The 24,972-nt window shown below is 34.5% G+C and overlaps 1 protein-coding gene across 3 annotated transcripts; it reads left to right on the top strand.

Moving 5' to 3' along the window:
* LOC135207494 (histone deacetylase 3-like) lies at positions 1-24,929 on the top strand. Of its 3 annotated transcripts, none has more exons than XM_064239303.1 (11): positions 1-129; positions 6,723-6,846; positions 7,060-7,161; positions 10,251-10,445; positions 10,990-11,123; positions 11,355-11,467; positions 13,205-13,311; positions 13,612-13,763; positions 14,010-14,151; positions 14,996-15,097; positions 16,701-24,929. In XM_064239303.1, the coding sequence occupies exons 2-11, from the start codon at positions 6,737-6,739 to the stop codon at positions 16,789-16,791; spliced, it is 1,248 nt and encodes a 415-aa protein (XP_064095373.1). In that variant the 5' UTR covers positions 1-129; positions 6,723-6,736; the 3' UTR covers positions 16,792-24,929. The 3 variants fall into 3 exon arrangements, with proteins under 3 accessions (XP_064095373.1, XP_064095372.1, XP_064095374.1); XM_064239302.1 differs by lacking the exon at positions 1-129 and adding an exon at positions 3,119-3,270; XM_064239304.1 differs by lacking the exons at positions 1-129; positions 6,723-6,846 and adding an exon at positions 3,191-3,270.
* The last annotated feature ends 43 nt before the right edge of the window (positions 24,930-24,972 follow it).

Here is a 24,972-nt window from a genome sequence, read left to right as displayed (position 1 = left end):
TCTAACTTATAATCATTACGAACCAAATACTTTTCCGTTCATAAAATGCGGTTAAATTTCTGTAAAAGACATTTTTACAGATAACTTTATCCGGTGGATTCCCATCCTGACTAATCATCGAGCAAAATGGTAAGAATTTATAATATTATTATCATAAACTGCATCTCATTCTAAGTTTCTGAAAACGCTTTAAGTTTTCTAAAGAATACAAATATACGAGGACATTTGCAGTATACTGAAGTGTCATAATTATGATAAAAATTGTTGTTAGTGTATTTTGACGGAAGTCAAAATGTGCCTAAACCAAGGAAAACGGAGAGAAATTACAGACTTATATCTCTCAGGGTTTGAAATCTAACGGTACAGAGTTTAAAGAGCAGTCGTTCCACACCAAGGTCCCTCATGTACCTCTGCACGAGGAGAACAACGGAATCACATGAAAAGTACATCTTCGTATTTCTCCTTTTCTACAGGAGAAGAGATACGGCATGAAACATCTCATCCGAAGTATCCGTTTCATTTCTTATGGCAGTGCACAGCTAAGTGCCTTTGCATTACGTTCAACAATTCATCATTAATGAATAAATTTTCGAAAAATACTGAAATATTAGTGGACGAAGACTTCAAGACTGTTTCGAATCTTAGCACAGACGATAAGAGCACCGCATAGCTTCCTTGCAAAATACTAGCAAACATTTATGGCACCCATTTATGAACAAATGAAAATATTTCTTTCGCTGAAAAGTATTTCATTGACATATTTTGAATTTTTGTATTTTGGAATACGTACTTAAAATTATTAGCGACATTTTGAATGATCTCTTGCATTTTACTACATATTCATTAATTTAGATTAAATCAACTATAGACAATCTTCAAAGTACTTTTCGTGGAGCGAATTTCTTATACTGAATTTAATTAGACATATAACAATTTCTTCTCTTGTTAAAATCTTCCTTGTGCTTAAACTCAGTATTGTATTAATTATATACATTGATAAGCTAACCGTCTTAACGTGTTATCTCTTATCAGACCACGATAAGATAACGAGCTATAAGAAGGCGGTATGAACTAAATGAAAGCAGATTTCCTCAGGTAGCGAAATATTTTCACTTGTTCGTTGATCCTTCATTCATCAATTATGTTGATTTCTCACTACTTAACTCTTATCTTTGATTGCTTAAGTTTTATTGTTGTCCAGCTTTAGATTTAATGCTTAAATGCACGTAGCCAGGGAAGTTGAGTACAGTGAACTTTGCATCCCGACTCACTCCCACAAGCAAGGTGATTAGTGATTCCGTTCAGTTCGCTTTCGTTTGCTAGTCATCGGCCGATTGATACGCTAACATCTCGAACTGAATCGAATCTCTAGGATAGAGACAGTGTACTCTGCCAATGAGATATAAAGATTTACTGTTCAATTTGCAAGATATCTAAAAGACATTGGATCTTGTTATTAACTTTTAAATGGCAAGAAGATGCTTCAGTGGGAATGTAGAGAATTATTGTTTCCGTGTTTCTGTTTCTTTCATTTTTTCCTCAGTCAAAATTAACTGAAGAGGTTTCCACCGGATAAACTGCTGGTTTACATACTTTGTTTTATTACAAAAACATGAAAGCATTAAATTTGTTTAATTCTTTCAACAGAGAGGCAGAATTGCGCTGCGTGGAAATAATGACTATTACTTAAATTGTTTCCGAAAGATCCTCCCTATCATTTTTATAATTTTGAACAGTTTCATAGTTAACCACTCCTTTCTAAGTTCTCTTGTAGATCTGCACAAAGCTCATAGCAGTATAACACACACATACACACACACACACACACATACACACACACACACACACACACACACATACAGAAGGCCTCAAAGTAAGCTGGACAGGCATTCAGAGAGTTTCGTTTACAGCACATAAATTTATCCAGTTGCCGCTCAAAATGTTCGAAAAATCAAGTTACTGCGGCTGGAGAGGGTTCCAGAGAACTTGAACTATCAGTGCTCATATTTATCTGGTATTCGAGATATTATCTAAACAATCTTTTAATGCTAATAATGCGCGATAAGCATAACGAATGGTTTCATGAGGAATGCAGATTTGTGTTTGACTGATCCGCCCTAGCATAGAATATTGTTCTTATGCCTAAAAAGTTTTTTTTCGCACAATTCTTCTTGATAACATAAAATCAGAAGCTTCATATCTAATATTTGTTATGATTCATATCTTCATCTTGGTCTCACTTCAACTCTGTTGTAATCTTTCCTTCGTATGCGTATTGTGTAAATACCATATAAGCCTAGGGCCTTAATTATTCTCAAGAACTTTTTTTATTGCATACTGTCAAGTAACGCTTAGTCAGTATCTCTTACTATAAATGTCAACATGATAAAATGATACATTTGCTCGTGATTTACGCGAATCAACATGTCACATCCATGTTTCACGTTTTTCATTATTATAAAAGCTCCACCCTAGTGTCCTCGTCCTTTTATTCAGTAAGGGTAGCTAAATGGATCATAAGAAACCAATTTTGTTAATCAATATTTTAGTCTAATCCTATTTCAACGTTCCAAGAAGTCAAACGTAGCTGAGATGAACCATTCCATTTGCTTAACTTATACTACCAGGCTAATTCTAACTAATAGTAAGTGATTGAAAAACACTCAATAAATTATTTTCTATACCCTCTCTATCCCAAAATAGGTATTATTAATTAATTGATGTTTGATTTCTTTGTCATTTTACGTTTTCAGTTCTTAATTGGACTTTAGAAATTATTTTTAAGGGATGCTATCTCTCAGGTAAATCGCTGTTATTGTGATCTTTTCTTGATTATTCTTTCAGATCTCAGTGATCCGATATAATCTGAGATAAGAACACTGGCTTGATGTCATTGTTGGAAAATAAATGCGCAATTCATCTGGCGTTTGTTTCATGTAAACAAACTTGACATTCCTTTCTACATTTTAATATTAGGCACAGAAGTAGTAATGTGTGTATATTTAACATAATTATTTTTAGATATAGCGGAGTTTATTACATAGATATTTATACAAAATTTAAAATAATATTTATATATTAAGTTTTACGCATTTATTTCTTTTTTAACAGTAAAATTAAAATGAATTATATTGCAAAAAGAGCCCGTCAATACGAAACTACATGAAGTTTCTAATCTAATGACGTAGAAGGACGCGGAAACAAACATAATGGGAGGCAAGACTGTTGTCTCGTATTTTTATGATCCTGATGTCGGCAATTTTCATTATGGTAAGCGTGGATCATGTTCTAGAGGCTTGTAAGATAACGCAGACCTGATTAATACACATTTCAGGTGCTATGTGGTTAGTGTATGTGAATGGAACAGACCCCGGCAAAGTAGCTTTTTCCAGCCCGAGTGTCAAGTGACATTTACGTGATATTGAGCCGGTAGCTGTAGCCTCTTGAGTTATTTTTCTGTAATGGGTGTATTATTTATAATGTAGTAGTACCCGCTGTTTGGCGATAAAATAATTTGGTAAAAAAAATTGTTTGCTCGGCTTGACTTTGGCTAGGCTATGTATGGGAATTGTTGCGGTAAAAGTGTACAGTATTACCGCTCCCTTCTGGTTCGATAACAAAAGTTTATATGTATTATGGACGCACTTTGTAGTGTTATCTCTCTCTCGGCATAAACATATCTGAACCTAAACATGAAGAAAATACTTTAAATATCATAAACATAAGGCATAAAAATAAAACAAACATAGGGCTATGCAAAAGGTGGTAAATATTACGGTTGCCAGCTGGCGGGAACTAGGCTGTGGTAGCAGTCTTCATGCACCCAATACTATGCAAGTAGTGATAAGTGAATTTAGTGTAGGACAGTGCTGTCTAGGCTCTATTTTAAGGAGACTATAAACACCTTTTTTTAACATTAGTGACGTATTAGAAGATGAAAAGTGGATTGAATGTCAACTTAAATATGACACCCACTACAATGAAATTTCGGTAGATCTAGGGTACTTATCCACGACGGCCTAGACTATGGCAGTTGCAGTTTTTCTATGCAGTTTTACCCACTGAACAAGAATTTTAAGTAATATTTATTCGGACGACTGTAATTAACCCCCCAGCGGCCAGTACTAAACACGGCGAAATATATTGGACGCCCCAATCCCTAGTGGATGTCGTATCCGTGGTTACATTCCTTGCAGTCCGTGCAGACTGCTTCTGTAGAAATACCGAAATTTCATTTCTTTAACGCTTATAATGACTGTATGCGTATGCCAGAGTGTTAATTAGTTGGCTAAAGGAAATCATTTTTGGGTGAGTTGCTTGTCAATATTGCAAGGGAATCTGATAATATTGAAGATACTGTATCGCACTGGTAACAAAAGTGTAGTAAGCAGTTATTAAAGAAATATGAAAGTTTATGCAAAAGTAAGAGAAAAGAATACATGCAGACAAATGAAGAATATAGTTTCAAAATCATCTGTCCTCTGTGAAAGTCCCTGGAAAAAAACAAACATTAGCCAGTATCAGTGACTTGTTAAATAACAGTACATTGTACATAGTAAGTGAAGTGAACTCTTGGGGCTTCCCAGCAAATAAAAATTAAAGATGCCAAAATTATACTTAGAATAATATACTTTAATGGGAAAAATAAAGTTACACATTAAGCCAATGAAAGTGTTAGGATAACAAAATTCCCAGGAAAAATAAGTGAATATCACAGGAAATATACAGAGCAAAAATAGGCTATTTTGTAAAACAAGAAAAAAACTAAAATGGTTGCAATACAGTAAACTACCTGACATAGATGTAACAGTACTACGGAGAAAGTTTGGGAAATTAGGAAAGACCACAGATTGAAAGATTTAGTCACATTCAGAAAAATTTATACTTTGCTAAGGCAAACACATCACAGAACACACATCATGCCAGAAGTACAAAAGAGAAGCAAGAATAAAAAATGCAATGAGCCCTGGAGACAGCTATAAATTAAAAAATTGTCTTGTTGAAATACAAAAGATATAGCAAATAATCAGATTGATGTATTTATATATTTCTGCTAATAGGGTCTTAGCAAAGTAGTAATGCAAAAAACAGAAAAATCAATTAAATTTCACCAACTACCTACACATGAATCTTTCAAGTCTTGGGAGTTTTTGAAACCACTGCATCATTCTTAAGTTACCTGATAATCCTTCCTTTACTGCCTTCATGGCACATCTTGTTATGGCCAGTGTGTGTTGCTGTTCCAGCACCAAGGACCTTCTTGCTGCTACTACTTTAGTGCTGTTCCTGCAGCTGTGACTGTTGCTGTTTTTGAAAAAGTTGAGCAATACAGGTAGCAGCAGCAAAGCTGAGATGCAAGTATTTTTTTTACATTTTCCTCCTTTTTATTTTTTAGCTGTACCTCCTTCTTATCCATCTTCTCACCTTCTAATGACTCTTCCTGATCCACTGACCCTTGAAGGGGGGGAGAAGAATCTTTGGATGTGGTAGCCTCCTGGTAAGTCCCATGGGAGCCACTCTTGCTGGAATTATTGTTAAGTTCAGTAGTTTAGTAATTAGACCACTGTTCTGAAAGATTAGTCTTTATGCATTATAATGTTAGATTTTATTTCTTAAATTACAACCTTTTGAAAATTATATATAATTAATTGAAAAAGATGGAGGTGCTGACTGTATTTCTGTAATTGATTAATTTCCAAAATTTTACATTTGTTGTCAATTATATTTTGGACGTCCACATAATAAATGTTTAGCTAATAGTATTAATTTACATCCTATACTTATTGGGAGTGGATCTCATGGGCTGTTCATCAAATATCCATGAGTCAAAAGAAAATTACCCATCTGGAGAAGAGGCAAAACTGTATGTGTGTGCCATTCCTTATAACATGATGAATTCTGTATTTTAAAATTGGGCATGATCCGTGTTGTTACCATCAGGTTCATTATACCATATTTTAATTGATTATAGCACTGTAAGGGTTTAAGGGATGTTACATAATCACTAATGATAACTTCCTCATGTGATCTCAGCATCAAGTGATCATTACAGTACAGGCAGTCCCCGGCTTACGACATTTTCAATTATATTCATCAGAAATTATTTCCTGGGTTACGCCGCTTATGAACGCCAATCTGGTGGAAGAAATATGACTCCAAAAATGCAAAATAATCAATATGTGAAGGTTTTTTTTCATGAAAAATGCAATAAAAATGCAGTTTATGTAGTTTATTATACACCTAAAGCATTAAAAGTAAGGTTTTCTTAGGATTTTTTATGATTTTCCGGCTTACGCCGATTTTTGGCTTACGACACATCTCAAGAACGGAACCCTCATCGTAAGCCAGGGACTGCCTTGTCTGTAGTACTTCCTTTCTGAAGAGTTAAGTTTTGTGAGTAAGGCTGTTGACTTGTGTCTTGAGAGTGCTTGTGACCAGTAGGCTGTCAGGGCTGTTTGAGAGAGGGAGGTCCAGATTGTACACTATCCTTCTTTCTTTGCCACCCTAGAGGAATGGCACAGGGAGAGTACACCCCCACATTACTGTAGGAGGTTTAGATTATTAAGGTATGGCAGGGAAAGGTGTCCTTTTAACAATTTCTTCATAAATGTTAGTATAGAAATGTTACTAGTCACCATTTGCAGTTGTTAGAAGCAATGCTTTGAGAGATTTATGAGCAAGTTACTCTTTTGTAATTTCATGACTTAATTTTTATATTTCAGGGCCTGGACATCCCATGAAACCTCACAGATTGTCAATTACTCATAGTCTTGTCTTACATTATGGGTTGTACAAAAAACTCCAGATTTATAGGCCATACAGGGCCAATTTTCACGATATGACCAGGTATTGAAATTTGTTCATTTTTTAGTGCAGTTATATGCACACAAACTTCTACTAGTGTAGCTGCCTTTAATATCCAAATCAGTTTGTGTTTTCACTGTTCATAAAAGTATAGACTTGTGCTTTGTGTAATTTTGATATACTGTGTATAGATGATTTTGTTACTTGATTTTGTGTTGGAGTTGTTTATTTATGCAACTTTTTTTTTGTCAACAGATTTCACTCAGAAGAATACATCGATTTCCTCATGCGAGTCACCCCTCAAAACGTTCAAAATTTCACTAAAAATTTAGGACAGTTTAACATGGCAGATGACTGGTATGTTGGTGTGACTTTGGTTTCTAAATAATCACACTGATTTTATCATAAGTTAAAATTTTCGAAAAAAAATGTGAACATCTTGAGAAAGATTAGCTGAGCTTACTATGCTCCAATTCCATGATTAAAGTGCAGTTATAACACTACTAAATTCTTTGAATATTGGAAATAGTTGGTGTTGCCTTAAATAACCTAAAAGTTGAGCATTGTTCTTTAGGCATTTTATATCCAGAGATGATCACACAAATGTCGCATACTTCATGAATTGGATTTTGTCTTTGGAATTTTTTTTTATTGTTGGATGCATTATTAGAACATTATCGACTACATAGACAGAATTGCGTGAACTACTGGTATCCAGTTTCTTAACATCAGGAATCATTGTATAAGCTGTTGTCAGAAAATTTCTTTTTTGCATGTCAGGTAAATCTTAGCCATATACAGTCAAACCTCAGTTTTCGCATAATATGGTTTTTGTCTATTTTTTCATAAAAAATTTATCCCGGATTTCTTACATTCACTCAGATATCATAAAGCTGGAAATGCTCTGTCCCAGGCCCAACATGTGAGACGGCCACTTACTGAGTGTCCAAACAAAGCATCCCATATATTCTCATAACCCAGTCTGCTTTGGTTTCTCATTGAGTAAGCATCCCCTCATATGTTCATCTGCATCATGCCACGCATTCATTTTTTTTTGTGCATTTTGATTGGATGCAAATGCTAAATAAACACCATGGGGCCAAAGGAAGTTCTGAGTACCAGCTCTTTGGTAAAGTAGATGTGAAACGCAATTTAATTTAAGAAAGAACTTGTAAAGTATGAAAGTGGCTTACACGTGGCTGATCTCGCCAGGATGTACAAGAAGTCTATATGAATGATCAGTTCCATCCTGGTAAAGAACCAAGAAGTCAAGGAAGCTGATGTTGTGAAAGGGATAACTGCCAACGAAACAAATCACAAATAGTCGAGATGGTGTTGTTGGTGTGGATTGACGGAAAACTTAGCTGGAGATAGTTTCGAAGGTGCTGATTTGGAAAAAGGCAAGGATGTTGCATGTGGATCTCTTTAAGAAAATGGTTACGAGTGCTGCTGTTACTGAATATAATCCCAGCAGAGGCTGGTTTGACAAATTCAAAAAGCAAACTGGCATACACGGTATGGTAAGGCATAGGAAGTTGTCATATTCCGAAAAATGTAGGGCCGAAGAATTTACGTATTGAGGAATTCAAGGCATATGTAGAGGCTGAAGGATTCCTCCCCAAACAAGCCTTCATTTGTGATGAAACAAGCCTCCTTTGGAGAAAATACCAAAGAGGACCTCCATCACACAGGAGGAGAATGCACTGCCAGCAAGCCTGTTAAGGATAGGCTAATTCTCTTGTACTGTGCAAGTGCCAGTGGGGATTTCAAAGTGAAGCCTTTACTGGTGTATCACTCAGAAAATACCCGTGTTATCAAGATTAAATTGTGTGATGTAGAAGACTAACAAAAAGGCATGGGTCATGAGGCAAATTTTCATTGAGTGGGTCAATGAAGTGTTTGGCCCGAGTGTGAAGAAATACCTCCTGGAAAATCAGTTGCCACTAAAGTATCTCTTGGGTATGGTCAGTGCTCCTGCACAACCTCCAGGCTTGGAAGACCAATTATTGGATGGGTTGAGTTTCATCACAGTGAAAGTGAAGTTCTTGCCCCCTAATACCTCTCCTCTCATCATTTCAGACTTCAAAAAACTAAATGTACACCAAAGCACTTGTTTCAAAGGTGCTTTGAAGTGACCTCGGACACTGAATTGACCCTAAGAGAGTTCTGGTAGGGAGTATCTTCCAGGGCAATGAACTCTGCCTGGAGAAAATTGTGGCTAGAATGTATTGTCAAGGAGGATTTTGAAGGGTTTGAGCCCAAAAACCCTACTCTTGTTGTGGAATCGTGTCTTGAGGTTAGTCCATGGGGTTGGATGTGAGTGGCCAGGGTGTAGAAGAGTTGGTGGAGGACCACAGAGAAGAACTAACCATTGAAGAGCTGCAAGACCTTCAACTGGAACGACGTCAGACAGCAGATGAGGAATCTGAGGAGGAGGAGGAAGAGAGAAGGGATGATGTACCTTCAGTGATTAAGGACGTGTGCAAAGTGGAGTGAGTTGAAAAGTTTTGTGGAGAAATATCACCCCAACAAAGCTGTTGCAAGCTGTCTGTGACATGTTCAATGACAATGCTTTGTACCATTTCGGGCAAATCTTCAAGAGAAGCCAGAAACAGGTGTTTCTGGACAGTTTTGTTGTGCGACAGGGTTCCACTGACTATCAAGCTGGTCCTTGTGCCAATAGAAAATGAAGAGGGCAAATGACCTCAGATATTGTCAGTAAAAAAATGAATCAAGGAAGTAACCCTAGATAGTGCCAGTAAAAAACAAAGAGGGGAAGTAACTCTAGATAGTGCCAGTAAAAAACAAAGAGGGAAAGTATAACCCCAGATTGGGTCTTGATACCTGAAGTCCAATGAAGGGAGGTTCCCTTTCCAAACAGTAACCACTCCCCTCCTCTCTGTCTTCCATATGCTAACAAATCTTCAATAAAGGTAAGAGTTATGTTAAATGTTCATTTATCCATTTCATTAGTCATTTGTGTTATTTTCATTGTTTTCTGTATGTAAATCTATATTTTATTCTCCATAAAATGTGTTTTTTTATATATATTTTTGTGTCTAGAACGGATTAATTGGATTTACACTATTCCTTTTGGGAATTATTGCTTAAATTTTTGTACAATTTCGAACTTCATTAGACTTTCTGGAATGGATTACATACAAAATCTGAGGTTCCACTAGCAGCTTCTAGGTTATTGTTAGTACAGATACTTTAGTAAAATCATGAAGGTTGCATTTACTTAAGTAAAAATACTAATTTTCTTTTTATAATTATCTTGGTGTTCTCTCATGGTGTACAGAAACATTCTAAGAATTATAGACTTCAAGACACTTTTACATATTAAGTATCTGGGGTTAGGAGATTGGTTAAGGTAGATGTTAAATTCTTGTTTGATATACTATTGTTTTTTAAATTTCTAATTGAGTTTTTAATATTACTTACAGCCCAGTATTTGATGGCCTGTATGACTTCTGTTCCATGTATACGGGGGCATCTCTGGAAGGTGCAGTAAAATTAAACCATAATTGCTGTGATATTGCAATTAACTGGTCGGGAGGACTTCATCATGCTAAGAAATTTGAAGCATCCGGATTTTGTTACGTTAATGACATAGTTATTGCAATTTTAGAAATGCTAAAGTAAGTACAGAGATAATTTTTATCATGATAAATTTTGCAATTGATTAGTACGTACATGGATCACTTTGCTGGTGACTGATATTCAGTACCCTGTATATCAAATTTATGTTTCATCATTATGCTGTCCTTTAAAAATTGTGTTAGATTCACATTGCTTTTTTTTCTTTTATTGATAAATTTTCTAGTATCATTAACGTACAGTATAGTAGTTAGTGTTTGTATACATCTATACTAAATTAGTAAAATTTGTATCCCAGATTACTGAATAGCATTGAGGAAAGTTTTTATGTATTCACCCGAAATTATGTGAAAATTTATGTATTGCAGTAAATTTTATGATAAGATTTATCACTGAAGATTTATCACTGCAGTTTGGATATCCTTCCCCATTCTACCCCCCATCCCCCCACACTTTTTATAGATTGCATACAAAATACTTAAAATCATGAAAGAATCACACTTCACATGAATGAGGTATTTTGAAAGCTGCATGAAATTTAATTGTAATTTATTATTTTACTCAGCTCATCTCCCTCATTGGCAGATACCACCCGCGAGTCCTGTATATAGATATAGACATTCACCATGGAGACGGTGTGCAAGAAGCTTTCTATCTGACAGATAGAGTTATGACTGTTTCTTTTCATAAGTATGGAAACTATTTCTTCCCTGGAACTGGTGAGTACATCTTGCCAAAGTTGTAAACAGTTTGCATTGCTTTTGAAAATGTAGATAGTATATAGTATTTTGGAAGTTATTTCCCCTTGAAAGTTGATGTTAATGTAAAATGGACTCCTCTCTTAGTTGTTTGGAAGTTACTAATTTCGTGTGTTTTCTTGTATTTTTAAATGCAAATGTATTATTTCTTAATTTTTTTCTTTTATTATTGTGATCTGTATTTTTTTTCAGGTGACATGTTTGAAATTGGGCATGAAAGTGGTAGATATTATTCAGTCAATGTCCCATTAAAGGAAGGAATTGATGATGCCAGCTATACCCAAGTATTTAAACCTGTAATTGAGGTAAGTGTGGAGAGTTACAGATGGGTAACAGATAAACAAGAAACGAAAATAGAACAAATTTGTCTTTGTTCATAATACAGGCAGTCCCTGGTTTACGACGGTTTCAGCTCACGATGTTCCAGGGTGATGATGCTTTTCAATAATATTCATCAGAAATTATTTCCAGGTTTATGAAGCATGTTCCAGTGTTACAACGCCGATCCGACAGAAGAAGTATGACTCCAAAAAGGCAAAATAATCAATATTTGATTTTTTTTTTTTTTTTTTTTTTTTTTTAAGAATTAAAACACAATTTACTTAGTTTTCAATACACCCAACACATTAAAAGTCAGGTTTTCGTAGGATGTTTTATGATTTTCAACGAAGTTTTTTGCTTACAATGATTTTCGGCTTAAAATGTGTGTCAAGAACGGAACCCCCATCATAAACCGGGGGATTGCCTGCATTGAATGGACAAAAATTGCAAATCCACCTAACTTTCCAAAAATATTATTAATCTAGGGAGCAATGAAATCAGCATTTTCTAAAAAAAGATTGGAAAGATCCTGTTAGGGTTTATGCTGCTACAACTATTAACCCCAGAAGCAGAATTTTGATGTCTAGGTCTGATGGTTATTGAGAACAATTTAGGTTCTGAAAAACATGACTGAGGCAACACCAAGGATGCACCACACTGTTTGCTCACAAAGACTGGATCCAAAAGTTCTGCCTTCTGTTTAGGACAATGAATAGTAGTTCCATCTGCTTTTACAAGGGGAGGCATGCAAGAATCAGTTTCAGAGAATGATGAGACCACCACTTTGGTTATCACCAATGGAGAGATCTCCTTCACTCAGCTCTCTCATAGAATGCCTGCGTTTGGCTTTCAAGTTCAATGAAATTACACCATAGAAAGTCTGATCAATTATTCCTCTGTAAGTGATAAGCTTATTTTTATATGTATTCTTACAAACAGCATTGAATCATGGTTTGTCTTTAAGGTGCAACTTGAAGATTTAAGAAGTAATTCTCCTCTTGATTATAGTGCTAAGAGATCACTTAAACACTCATTAATATTTGGACTAATATAGACATTGCTCCAAATAAGCTAAATAAGATCATGGTGAATACCATCCCAGTTTGCCTGTTCTTGAAAGCCAAAATTATGAACAACATGATCCATCTCCACAGTAACCTGAATCATACTTTGATCAGATGTTCTCACTGATTGATGTACTCCACAAGAAACAGTCCCTGTAACTTCTGTGAAGATAAGGTCAAGAAAGATGCCAGATAGGTGTTTGAGGTCATTTAATACTTCTCACAACCACCAATAATGGAAAAATCTAAAGCAGTTACATCATGATTATTTGTGGCAGTAACTGATCTTGACCGTTCATGGTCGTTCAAGGCACATTATCGGCAGGTTTTTTTTTATACCGTATTGAACAAGACGTACGAATCAATTTGAAATACTTGTCTTTGGATTGGAACATATTTACTTAATGAAAATGTTGAATCTTTTGGCAAATATATGATTTCATATTGGTAGTTCATTATGTAAAGTTTTTAAGTTTTATTTTCTATAACAAGTTTTGGTGGTTAATTGTATTCATATCACTTTCCTATTTTACTCACATAAAAACAGGACCATGTTTTCCTTTTCATACTCATTAATCAGTTGAATTGTGCTGTAGATATCAGAAAGTGTTTTGAATTTGTCTAAGACAATCTTTTAAAACTTAAATCCCCTTCCAGGCTGTGATGGAATATTATCGTCCAACTGCTATCGTCCTTCAGTGTGGTGCAGATTCTCTATCGGGTGATCGTTTAGGTTGTTTTTCATTGTCTACTAAAGGCCATGGGTAAGTACTTGTTCTGTTAAGAGCTCCTAAGTCTGTAAGTAGCTTGTATATTATGCACAAAAGTAGATAACAATAATTTGCTAATGTATTCAAGGTATTACAGAGGGACAGACCATCACTCTCTTCGCAAGGGTTTTCCCTGGGAAGCACAGTTTCCTAGTAGACTCACTCAGGGGAATCAGGTCCTCCCTGCTGAATGGTATCTCCATCCAAGGTGTACTGGTGACTATGGGGGCTATGGGGCAAACTTTACATGTTAGCTTATGTTTCATTTGATACTGATTTTGCTGTTTTTTTCAGTGAATGTGTTAGTTTTACGAAGAAATTTGGAGTACCATTGTTAGTAGTTGGTGGAGGAGGCTACACACCAAGAAATGTAGCAAGATGTTGGGCTTACGAAACTGGACTATTAGTTGACACAGATATGCCAACGGAAATCCCATATAACACAGGTTAGATGCATCTCAGTTTTTAGTTTAAGTGTTTTCAAAGTAATTGTGATAAAATTGATTACCCTTTAGGTGTTTGCAACACCAAAAATATAAAAGGTAAATTGCACGAGGAATTCTTACACAGTATTTATAGTACTATCAGTTTTTTTTTTTTTTTTTTTTACAATGGATTTCATTTAAGTAGGTTGAACTTAACATATTTTGTGCTTACATAGCTCATAAATAGTCCCGTTTATGTTATTTCAGAGTATTTCCAGTATTTTGCTCCAGATTTCTCTCTTCACCCGGAGGTTATCACTCGCCAAGAAAATGGCAACAGTCGGCAGTATTTGGAAGCCATTGTCAAACATGTTTATGATAACCTTAGAATGGTTCAGCATGCACCAAGGTAAAATATATTTTTGTTCCAACAATAAACTATTACTTGTAATGGTTTTTGTGTTCTTCAGATGTCCCCTAGATCGTAAATTTTCCCTTATTTTTTTTTATTTTGCTTTTGATTATCTGTATACTGGAAAGAGAACGATCCAAATTTTAAAGTTATATATATCTTTGTAGTACCTTGTTGTAAGAGACTACATTAGTATATGCATTTGCATATGGGATTTGGTACTCATCACCAAACCAGTTATGCATAGCTTGTAGGTTAAACTTGCCATGACCTTCACGTTGAAAGATGCACCATGAGTTTAATTGATTTTTTTATTAAAAAAAAAAACCATGTCTTTTATGCTGTCAAATTCAGTACTCTTAAGTCTCACCCTTTGTTTTTTTTTATGTTCAATACCATAAAGTTTTCTAGATGTTTTGTTCTGTCTTGAAAAAATTATGGAATAATATTCCTAATCATGTTATTGAATCATTGTCCAAACTTTGTTAAATGCTTTATTTTGTTTCAGCAAACTCTCAGGAGCTTTTTTTCATAAGTTATTGGTCTTATTTTATTTGTTTATTTTTCGTATTATCGTAATTTTTCTTCGGTGATTTTCTTACATAGTTTGTATATACTACTATAATTAATTTTCTATACAGGGCTATTTTCCTATGAGCTTCATAAAGCATTCTGTTTTTCCAAGTAAAGTCGCAGGAGACCTAGTAATAATATTAATAATAATAATACATTTTTGTAATTGAGTTACGTGACGTGTTATTTTTATAAATACTTGAATTTAATAATGAGGACAGTGCTGTTAAGATATGAATTCTAAGTTTTTTATCCATATTTTATCCAGTGTACAGATGCAAGATGTCCCATTGGATGGATGTACTATAGATGATCAAGAAAATGAGCTAGATCCAGATTCCAGACTACATTTGAGTGAGGAAGATAAAAGGTGAACTAGTTTCTCATTTTTAGTTTCTGAAATGTGTACTTTTTAATAAAACAACAATCTGTGTTCATATAATAAAAAATTAACTTTAGTTTTTTTAGTCAAATTTTTACTACATGTTGAAGGTTTTTACATCCTTGGTGGATGGTATTTAACAGACATATTATTATAGTTTGTATGCTACTAGGCCTGCAACTTGCCTGACACAGGCCATTGATAGAGTATGTTGATAGCAGAGCTGAATCAACTAGCTGAAAAGACTGACAGTGTAGAGGTTTTGGGTTGGAATACGTCAGGGAAGTTTGTGATTGAGGAAAAGGATACAACGAGAATCCTTTGCTTGACAGATAGGACTATTAGATGTAATAAACAACCTAGATTCCATTACCAATGTTGACAGCGATAGAAATATTAGACACAGTTAAGGTCTCATCTCTAGTGGACATAGCCAAAAGAAAATAAAAAACGAGATGGAACGTTGCCTGGGTTCCTTGCATGGCCGTGATCTGGCATCAGGATGTTTATTGCATGTCAGCTACAGTATCATTTGAGACCAGGGCAGTAGGAATCAGCATCTGTGACAATGGACTCTTGTGAATTCCTATTCAAATGATAAACACTAGTCATGTCATTGCTATTGACATGTCCAGGATAGCAGCACAAACATAAAAAAGCTTAAGTAGTTTTGATCACCCGGGCAGTTATGTGACTGACAGAAAGCATATTATGACTCCTATGACCTTGTGCACAATCAGGTTCACAAGAAAAATGATGCTATTATCAGCAAGTGGACTAGCAACTAGGACCTATTTCTCCACTTGAGAAGTATCACTCTCATAGGAAATCTTGCTCCTAGCAGGATCTCTGCTCTGTATTAGGCTGCACTATAGGGAGGCCCATCTTCAATTTCAGTTTTACCAATTTTATGGATAATTTATCATATGTAGGGCACTGAAGGATTTTAGGGTGGAATTTTATACTGTAAAGATTATGCTTACAGTGTAAATATCACTAGTTGTTGTAACAGAAAACTACAAAATGAAGTCCATCAATCTTTAATGAAGTTCATTAACTATGTGTCAGGGTCTGGACACAAAAAGCATTGCAGCATGAAGCCAAAGGAACTTTAAATAATCTCAAGTGCTGCTGTGTCGCTGTGTCATGTAACACAAGCTACTGAGACCAGTAGTAAAGTAGAATTTATATCTATCTAGAACATTTCCAGAGTTTTTTCTAAAGTTCAAATCATTGTGTTATGTGGATATCATAAATAGGAATGTTTGTCAAGTGCTACATATGTATGTGTGTCCTTACCAGCAGTTTCCATGACTGTAAGTAATTCTTGTAGTTAATGTTCACTTTCCTTGAGGGAGCCCAAGAATTGTCATGAGGTTGAATTAGCCTTCCAAATTTAATTCTTTTGATAATAGTAGGTGGAAATTTGATAGTGTGGGAGTGTTCATTTTAGAAGATTTTTACATCAACTGGTGAATTATTTTTATATATTTTCACGCATACCATAGGGCATAAAACATGGTGTTTTTTAGGGGGAAATATTGTGCATCTTCCATGTTTTACAAAAATTTTATTCTTTTGTTTTTTTCAGGGTGGAGCCAGATAATGAATTTTATGATGGTGAAAAGGACAATGATAAAGATGAAGAAAATGATGTCTCATCATCAACAAACAAGAATTGATGCATTTCCAGAGAAATGATGCGCTCTGTTTTGGAAGAGGTATTTCTTAACAGGAAGCTTACTCTGTATAGGGAAAGCACTGCTGAATATTCTTCCTTGTGAAGTGGTCTATATGGATTCAGTATTACTTAACCTGAGAAGCAAAAGCTGCAGTCATATGCATGTTATGCTGTGTACTATTAGCTATGATGAACCTGGTAGTAAGGTTACTGTACTGGTTCATGTGTTATTTTCTCTCCATTTTATTAGTTTTTAGCTCAAAATATATTAGTACTTATGTGGTATTCCTGCTTTTGAGGAAGCCTTTTGATTTGAGCAACACTTTGGCATTTTAAATTTTCTGATGATCCATACATGCTGGCTCATGATAGATCATTATTTTGCTTTTTCTTTTTTCTTTTTACCTTGATAAGTTTACGAAATTCGTAAGCCTTTTAAGGAATTCTAAAGTATTTTCTAAATTGACAAACCCATCCTGTTATTTCTCTCTCTTTATTAGGGATTGATTGAGAATTGGAGGAGGGTCTTCCTTGAAATTGAAACTGATTGAAATCTTTTGGCCTGTTGACTTCCAGTCATGTTTTAAATTTATGTATTTTGACTTCATTATCATGCTATTTTATATTCTATAGTTAATCATTACTGGACTCATGGTTTCTGACATTAAATGTCATGGCTTATAACATCCCAGTACTACCTGTCTGCATTTCCCAAACAAAAGGTAAAAGCTGAGTTTTGGCTCTTTGGTTCTGAATTAAATTATCCATTAATAATAATGAAAAAGCTATGGAAAATATGAAGTCTTTGGTATTTGGCTTCATTTTCGAGATGCTTTATAGAGTAATGCAGCCATATGGTTATGAATGTAAAATTTGATGTACCTAATGTTGACTATATCAGTCTTCAGTATGTGGTTGAAAATAAACGGTTATTCTTTTGTGAGAGTCATACTTAGATTTGCAGGCAAGTTATAACATTGTGTGGTGTTAACATGTTTGTAAGTGAATTGCATGCATATTTCATTCTCTCAGGCAAATTGGCCATCCAAAATTTAATTGACAAAGGTAGTAACAATGTGTTAGAAAGGATATGTCAAGCAAGTCAATGGAAGTGCTGGTTCTGGTTGTTGTGTGATTACTTCCACTTATGAAGGTGGAAGTATGTACTGAATTTTTTATGTACCTTTTTGAAATTAAAAAGTACCAGTACTTTACCTGTAGTAGCCTAGCAGTTTTATGAGATGGGAAGCAGTGAGAGATAGTTTCCTGAATTATGAAATTGTGCTGCTTGTTTGAGTATTTGACAAGGTCACTGATATTCTGATGAAGTAAGTCCAGTTGCTTGTAAGTACTTTTTTGTTTGAAATTAATAACTGTAGGAATTTAATGTTGAAAATTTTTGTGTAATGGATTCAAATGCAGTTTTTAAAATTAATGCCCTCCCAGACTCATAGCCCTTTTTTGTGGGTATGGTTATCAGAGAGTAAATACATAAATCAGATCCCTTTTATGATATAGATAGTTCCTCTTTATGAATTTACGTCCACTTTTTTTTTTGCGCTCCATTTCCTCTTCTTATATTCTCAGGATTAATCTTTAGGTAACAAATCCAGCATGACCTTGAATTTCAATTTGACCCACAGAATATGAAGGAGGTTGAGTTTGGATGCCATGCCTCCTCACCCACAGAATTTGAGTAGCTGACGGGGTGAGTGAGATAAAAAGTGCCGATTTGCTCTCAATAGAGTGACATTATTTTGTATGTCTTGGCATGAGTCCTAGGACATACTGTGAGGGAGGACCTCATCCATCCTTAACAAATTATTGCAGATTAAATTCATAAGAGTTATGGAGGTCATTAGTACAAAAAATAGATGTATAGGAGTGGTATTGTCCCATGTGAATATTGGGCACACCCATTTAGCACAATTACTTAATCACCAGCCCCCTTGACCCAGTTCCTGTCTGTAGACAATGCAGTACAACAAATACATACATATGAATGTCCAAATTTCAGTTGACTGATTTTACATATGAATGTCCAAATTTCAGTTGACAATGATTGACAAATATTAAACACATCTAGTATAGAAATTATACGTATTATAATACTCAACATTTTCATTCTGTCCAGTTTTGAAATTTATACAAAACTAATTCAGTTAGGCATAATTAATATTTTTATGATTTAAGACAAAAACTTCGTGAGAATTAAGAATTTAAACTCATCTGGTTACAGGTGTTTGCACATTATGACCCACATTACCATTTTGAAGACATGTTTTGCATATATCTAGAGATTAAAAATATTATAGTAATGACAAGTTTATGTTTACTAGCACCCCTATCATTTAGATTTTTTTATCTGGTCTATTTTAGTTGAAATAGATCATTGCTGCCAACAAAAAGATTGTAACTTTGGTTTGATTTGTTTGAATGGTAGTCTTTTTGTTAGGGTTACCAGAGCCTCATGATTGGCAAAAAGTGATCTGATTTTGGGGGAGAGCTGGCTGTAGATCAGTCTTTTTAATAAATTACTTCCTACATTTTTCATTATATCTTCAACTGGACCCAAATTACTTGAAGTTGAAGAATCTAACTTGTTTTCATGTCTTGTCTTTGATGTGAAGATACTTCTGCTAACTTTTCTCATCCCACTTTTTGTCATGTTTGCTTATGCATTCATTTCTTGATTAAGGGGACAAAAAATTGAAGACTAGCAGTTATTATAAAAACTAGACTATTTCATCTGTCACTTGATTTATTAATACCTGAATTGATTTTCTATAGAAATCTTCATTTTCTAAGGTATTGGGATTGAAGAACAGCAGGATAATTTTAAAAGACTTCTATATCAAGTCAGTAGCAGTGTTCATTTGTTAAGGAAAAAGGACAAAGATTTATTATGAATTTTAGGAGCATTTTATCAATAACATTGGCTATTACAGTTTTGGAATAAATATTTTGGGAATTAGGAATGGTCCTGTCCAATTCCCTTCCACTGTGCAGTTTTAAATTTAGGTGCAGTGTCTCTGTTTTTAACTGCTGCTATTTATCTTGGTAATGAAGTACATGATTTCATTCAAAGAGGGACTGGATAACCCATGGCAGCTATCAGTGTCCATGGATTACCTGAGCAAGCATGTCAAATGCCTCAATGCAATAGGTGCTGGTTTGGTTGGAGAAACAATGACAACCCACTGGTCTCGATGAGGCAACCAAGCAGATAGATTTTGGGATGGCCTGCTTGCTGCATATGTGGAGGGTTCTAAAAAAGTTAAGTTAAAAAAGACATTTCCAACCCAAAACATTTCCACATCATGCCAGTTACTTATTGAAATTTAAGGAATGAATGGCAACATTCAAGAACTAAGGGAAAAAATTTGTGCTACTTCTGATTTGTGAAGTGCAAACTATATCAAAGCAAAGTAAATACTCGGAAGATAATGTTCACTGGATCCATAGTAGTAGGAAAGTATTTACGTATATCAGTTTATAGCCCCCCCCCCAAAAAAAAAAAAATTATAATTTCTGGATTACATTAGTACTGAGATAGGTGATTTGCATTCTTGTTGCAGATTGAATATATTTATCATTTGTGACCATATAGTATTGCTTGGCCAGTGCTCTTCAGACTGGACTAAAAGTATTCAACATTAGTCCTTCAGCTTGAGATGCATGGATTCATGCATTATATTTTTCATCTGTTCCTCTGGTTTCTTCCCACTTACCTGTCTAACTTTAACCTAACAGTGCTCCAGTTTTTTATGGAAGGTCAATGAGTTACAAAATGTAATTATGTGGTCTCATGAAATTACTTTATATTAGTAATATTCATCTTTGGAACGATATTTTTTTAAAAACATAAAGGTTACTTGGAGCAAATAGATACAATTATGTTATGCTGAGGCTGGAGTGCAAAGGACCAATATGTCTTGCCTTGATTGAGGGTATTAATGCCACTGGTGTTAGATCTCATATTGTCTTGTGGGGAATGCAGTTTAATCCCGGAATCTTTATCTTTATAGACCAGATAGTTTAAAGATAGGGTCCCATTTATCTAACATTACCTTTCTTTTAATACAAAACTTCCACCAACACTAATTTCATTTTAGAATTACTGTCTGCTGTAAGATTTCCAGGGTGTCGGCATCAAATTTCTGTTGTGCTATGATATTTCACAGCCAGGTCACAGAGGTCTTCCATTCCCTTTACAGTAAACTGTTGAACTGTTTTCCTGGCAGTGTTATAGACAATATTGTTCATAAATTTTAAAGAAACTGCAAATCTGCATTAAAGTACCATGTACCAGTTATTAATGGCTTTTCCTTATTGATTTCTTATTTGATGATAGATAAATTGGATTGCTTATTTCATTTTTTTTTGTGCTGAGTGTAATTTCTTTCCTCCTCTAAATCTCTACCTGAAAACCTTAACGAACAGAATCAACAAACTATAAACCTGAGGGCAGCAAAGGGAAATCAGCCTGCAAAAAGAGAAAAGTTGAAGGAAAGGGTCTTAAATGATCAGATATGAGGGAACAATAATTGAAACTGGATTCAGGAGACGTCAGCAGAAAGGCAGGAACAGATTAGATCCTTGCTTAAGCATTTGGAAATCAGCAGACTCCACAACTGCTCTAGGTAAACTATTCCAGATTTTTGTTGTAGCCAAAATAAAACTTAGCAAACCTAGTAGTTTTAAATATGACTAAAACAAACAACTGTTTGCATCAGCAGCCTGCCTAGCATTGTTAGTAAAAACAGCTAGGTCTCATAAAGAAGAGTGCAGTAGACATTTGTCATTTTAATACAGATTATGCAACAAGCATAATGAACTCGCATCAAGTTTATGCCACAAGTCAACATTACTAGTTGGGAAAACAAATGTAACTGATGACATAGTGTTATGCATACATGAGTTTGAAATGAGAATCTGGGACCTGGGAGCACACTGAAGAACAGTATATGAAACAATTAAAAAAAAGGTTAAAATATATACAGTAATAGCATCATCATGATCATCATGAAACATTCTAAAACATTTCTGCAAGACTTTTAACTTATTGAGCAACATATGTATTTTAGTATACTCCTTTTGGGTCATTTTGTCTCCTATGACTTGGAGGTAGTTGTTTCTCTGAGCTCAATCAAGGTATTTTGTTCTGTGGGAACTTTATTTATAATTGTCATTTTTGGTGTTTTGGATGTGTTTGTGTACACATTAAAAATATTGATATATGCAGGACTTCAGCAACACAGAAATTTTAAAATTTTCACCACACAGGCATTGAAATTCAACATTCTGCATGTTTGGAGTGCTTCTGATTGACTAGTCTGAAATACTAATACTTACATCAGATATTTTAGGCTCATATCATTGAAATATTAAGGAATTTAAGAAATGGTCTAGATTTTTTTATATCCTCTTCTTCCTAACTTTTCATCCAACTTATACATAATCTTGTGTCCAGTTACATCTAGAACAAAGATATCTTTTTACAAATTTACCATGCCCAGTAAAATTAAAATACAAATATTCTTATGACATTTCCAAGAAGGAAAGAGTGTGGGCTGATGATGTTTATTAAAAGCCAAATATTGTCATATCTCTGAATGACTAGATTCACATCAACCGTGCATCTTATGTCTAGGCCAGTCCCTTACGATGCACCTGATTGGGTGTTGATAAGCCAATCACAGGACTGGAAACTCTCAGTCTCTCTCGAGAGTTCACATAGGCGGGATGTATGTTCCACTTCTTCTGAGGGATATGTTTTTCAAAAGTATCCCTTAGGAGAGGGGGAAGATACATCCTGCCTATGTGAACTCTCTCGAGAGACGGAGAGTTTCCAGCCCTGTGATTGGCTCATCAACAGCCAATCAGGAGCGTCGTAAGGGACTGGCCGAGACATCAGATACACAGTTGATGTGAATCTACTATAGTATGTTAATTTGTGTATTATGGCTACTCTGATGAGATAGTTTGGCAGTTGTTCTCCTTAACTGTTATATATGATTTGCAACCCCAGCCATAAGCTTAAGTCTCTCACCACACTTATTAATTAACTATAGATTTTCTGAGTCATGTATGGACAAACATGAGATTATTAAAATGTTTTGAGAGGAATATCCTTTTTAAGTAATTTAAAAATGCTTATTATTTGGTTTTATTGATTCAGTCCTACAAGACTACAGTGGTCTTCCTTCACTTCTTGAAACTTCGTAGAAACATATTGTAGAAAAGTCGGTAGTAGCCACATTAGAAAGGGTCATCAGAGCTCTTTCAGATGCTGCTTTGCCTCCCACACTGTAGATCTGTAAAGTCCATCGACAAAAATATGGAGTTGGATGCACTTCAGTTGTACAGTTTGTCATAGTGTGATGCAGCATGATTAGTACATTTGTCACATAGGTGTTCTTTTCTGTCAGCTGAAGTTTGCTTGAATGGGAAATGATGAAAACCCTTTGGATTGTTCATTTAAATTTGATTATGTGATATTAGGGAAAATGTTAAGCAGCAGGTACTGTATTGGAGAAATTAATTTAGATTATATTCTTGGACTTGATTGTGTGCAGCATATTATACCGTACTGTGAATTTCTTATGTCAGATGTTACCCTTAGCACGGAGAAAGCTGTTTTAGTGAGTAGCCAAAGATTTGATACTGTTTTTTTTATGTTTAATAAATTACTACTTAAACTTATTCATTAAACATATCTGGATATGTTCAGCAACACTTCATCTCACAGATGTCATAAAAATATCAACTCTCCATTTATTGTAGTTGATCAAGCATTCTGTAGTGTCTAATCCTTTGAAACAACCCTGTAAAGGATAGTTTGAGGCAAGTGGTTTTGTTATTTATGTTGTCATTAATGTTTTTACTTCACGATGTTACCTTTTCAAGCTAATCATTAATTTGTAATCTGTTCCCTTTCTATGCTAAAAAGAAGCTACATCCGTTTTCTGACAACAGTCAAGTTTTAAATGCCTAAAAAAGTACTGAAATTTTCATATTATAAAAATGTTAGTATCTTGATAGACTACCATACTTGCAAGCCAATTTGGGTCTTCCTCGAGGGAATGATGCTAAGTATATTATAAGAAAAATATCCTTTTCTAGGCCATTTGATATTTTGAAAATGTAAAATATGTATCAGGGAAATGTGATATTTGAATAGAATGAATATGTAAGTTGTTTCTAGATGTTAAATATAAGGCAGAGAACTAAGTAATCTTGCATTCCCATATCCATGTAGGAAGTCCCATACATAATTCATCTTATTACAATATTTACTGATAAGACTGTGGGTAGGTGTTTAAGTGATCATATAGTGTACCTCTTTTGGTTGGTAATGAAATTTTCTTCTTTATTTTTTCTGACTCCCTTGTTTTAAATATGTAATTTTCAAATGATTTAATGTTTACTTATACATTTAAAAGTAATGGCTGGATGTTTTCAAAACATGCCTGATCATTAAATAAGTCTGAAAACTGTATATTAAATAATGATCTCAAGCTTCTTTGGACAAAGTATATCCTTTTACACTTATACATATGAAAACATGTTGAATGTTTATAGTATTGTCTTCTTCTAGCCTTTAATGGAATTTTTCCCAGTGGAAGAAAGGTGGAAAAATACTTCGCAGGAATACCATGAAGAAACAGCTATACATTACCATTTTTCTAGTAGCCAAATGATCTCAGTTAATATAAACCAGGATATTTACATTATTGAAACAACCATTCTACAAACAGTGTACCTGTGGCCGTTTCTTCTGCCTCTTGTATCACCTTAAAATGCTAACATCTAAGAGGCAGGAAAATGATTGCTAATATATGTGATTAATCACAGCGGAAATAATTGTTTGCCATCATTCAAAATTATCCATTGTCTTATCAAGCATTATAAGAATTAGGATGTGTTGATGAAGGTTTACAGGTAAATCCTGTGGAACATTGTTTAGATGTAAATTTCTAGTAGTTTCACTTACATTATTTACCATAAATAAATAAGCATAGGCCTTTACATGTAAATATTTTATATTGAAATTTTAATCCTGTGGATTTTCTTTATTTTGTAATATCAAGGTCAATATATTGCATTATAATGACTAATAAATGTAAATTTTACTGATATGCTTTTATACACTGTTGGCAACCTAAAAAAATTAAGTTGT

Source organism: Macrobrachium nipponense, chromosome 32 (assembly GCF_015104395.2).
Source record: "Macrobrachium nipponense isolate FS-2020 chromosome 32, ASM1510439v2, whole genome shotgun sequence".
Taxonomy (NCBI): domain Eukaryota; kingdom Metazoa; phylum Arthropoda; class Malacostraca; order Decapoda; family Palaemonidae; genus Macrobrachium; species Macrobrachium nipponense.
The sequence above is the reverse complement of the archived record's forward strand: the minus strand, read 5'-3'. Positions and strand labels throughout refer to the sequence as shown.

Coding starts and splice junctions, on each gene's coding strand:
- LOC135207494 (XM_064239302.1), top strand. CDS start 3,210: ATGGGAGGCAAGACTGTTGTCTCGTATTTTTATGATCCTGATGTCGGC. Junction 7,162..10,250: donor TTTAACATGGCAGATGACTG/GTATGTTGGTGT, acceptor TATTACTTACAG/CCCAGTATTTGATGGCCTGT. Junction 15,098..16,700: donor TTGAGTGAGGAAGATAAAAG/GTGAACTAGTTT, acceptor TGTTTTTTTCAG/GGTGGAGCCAGATAATGAAT.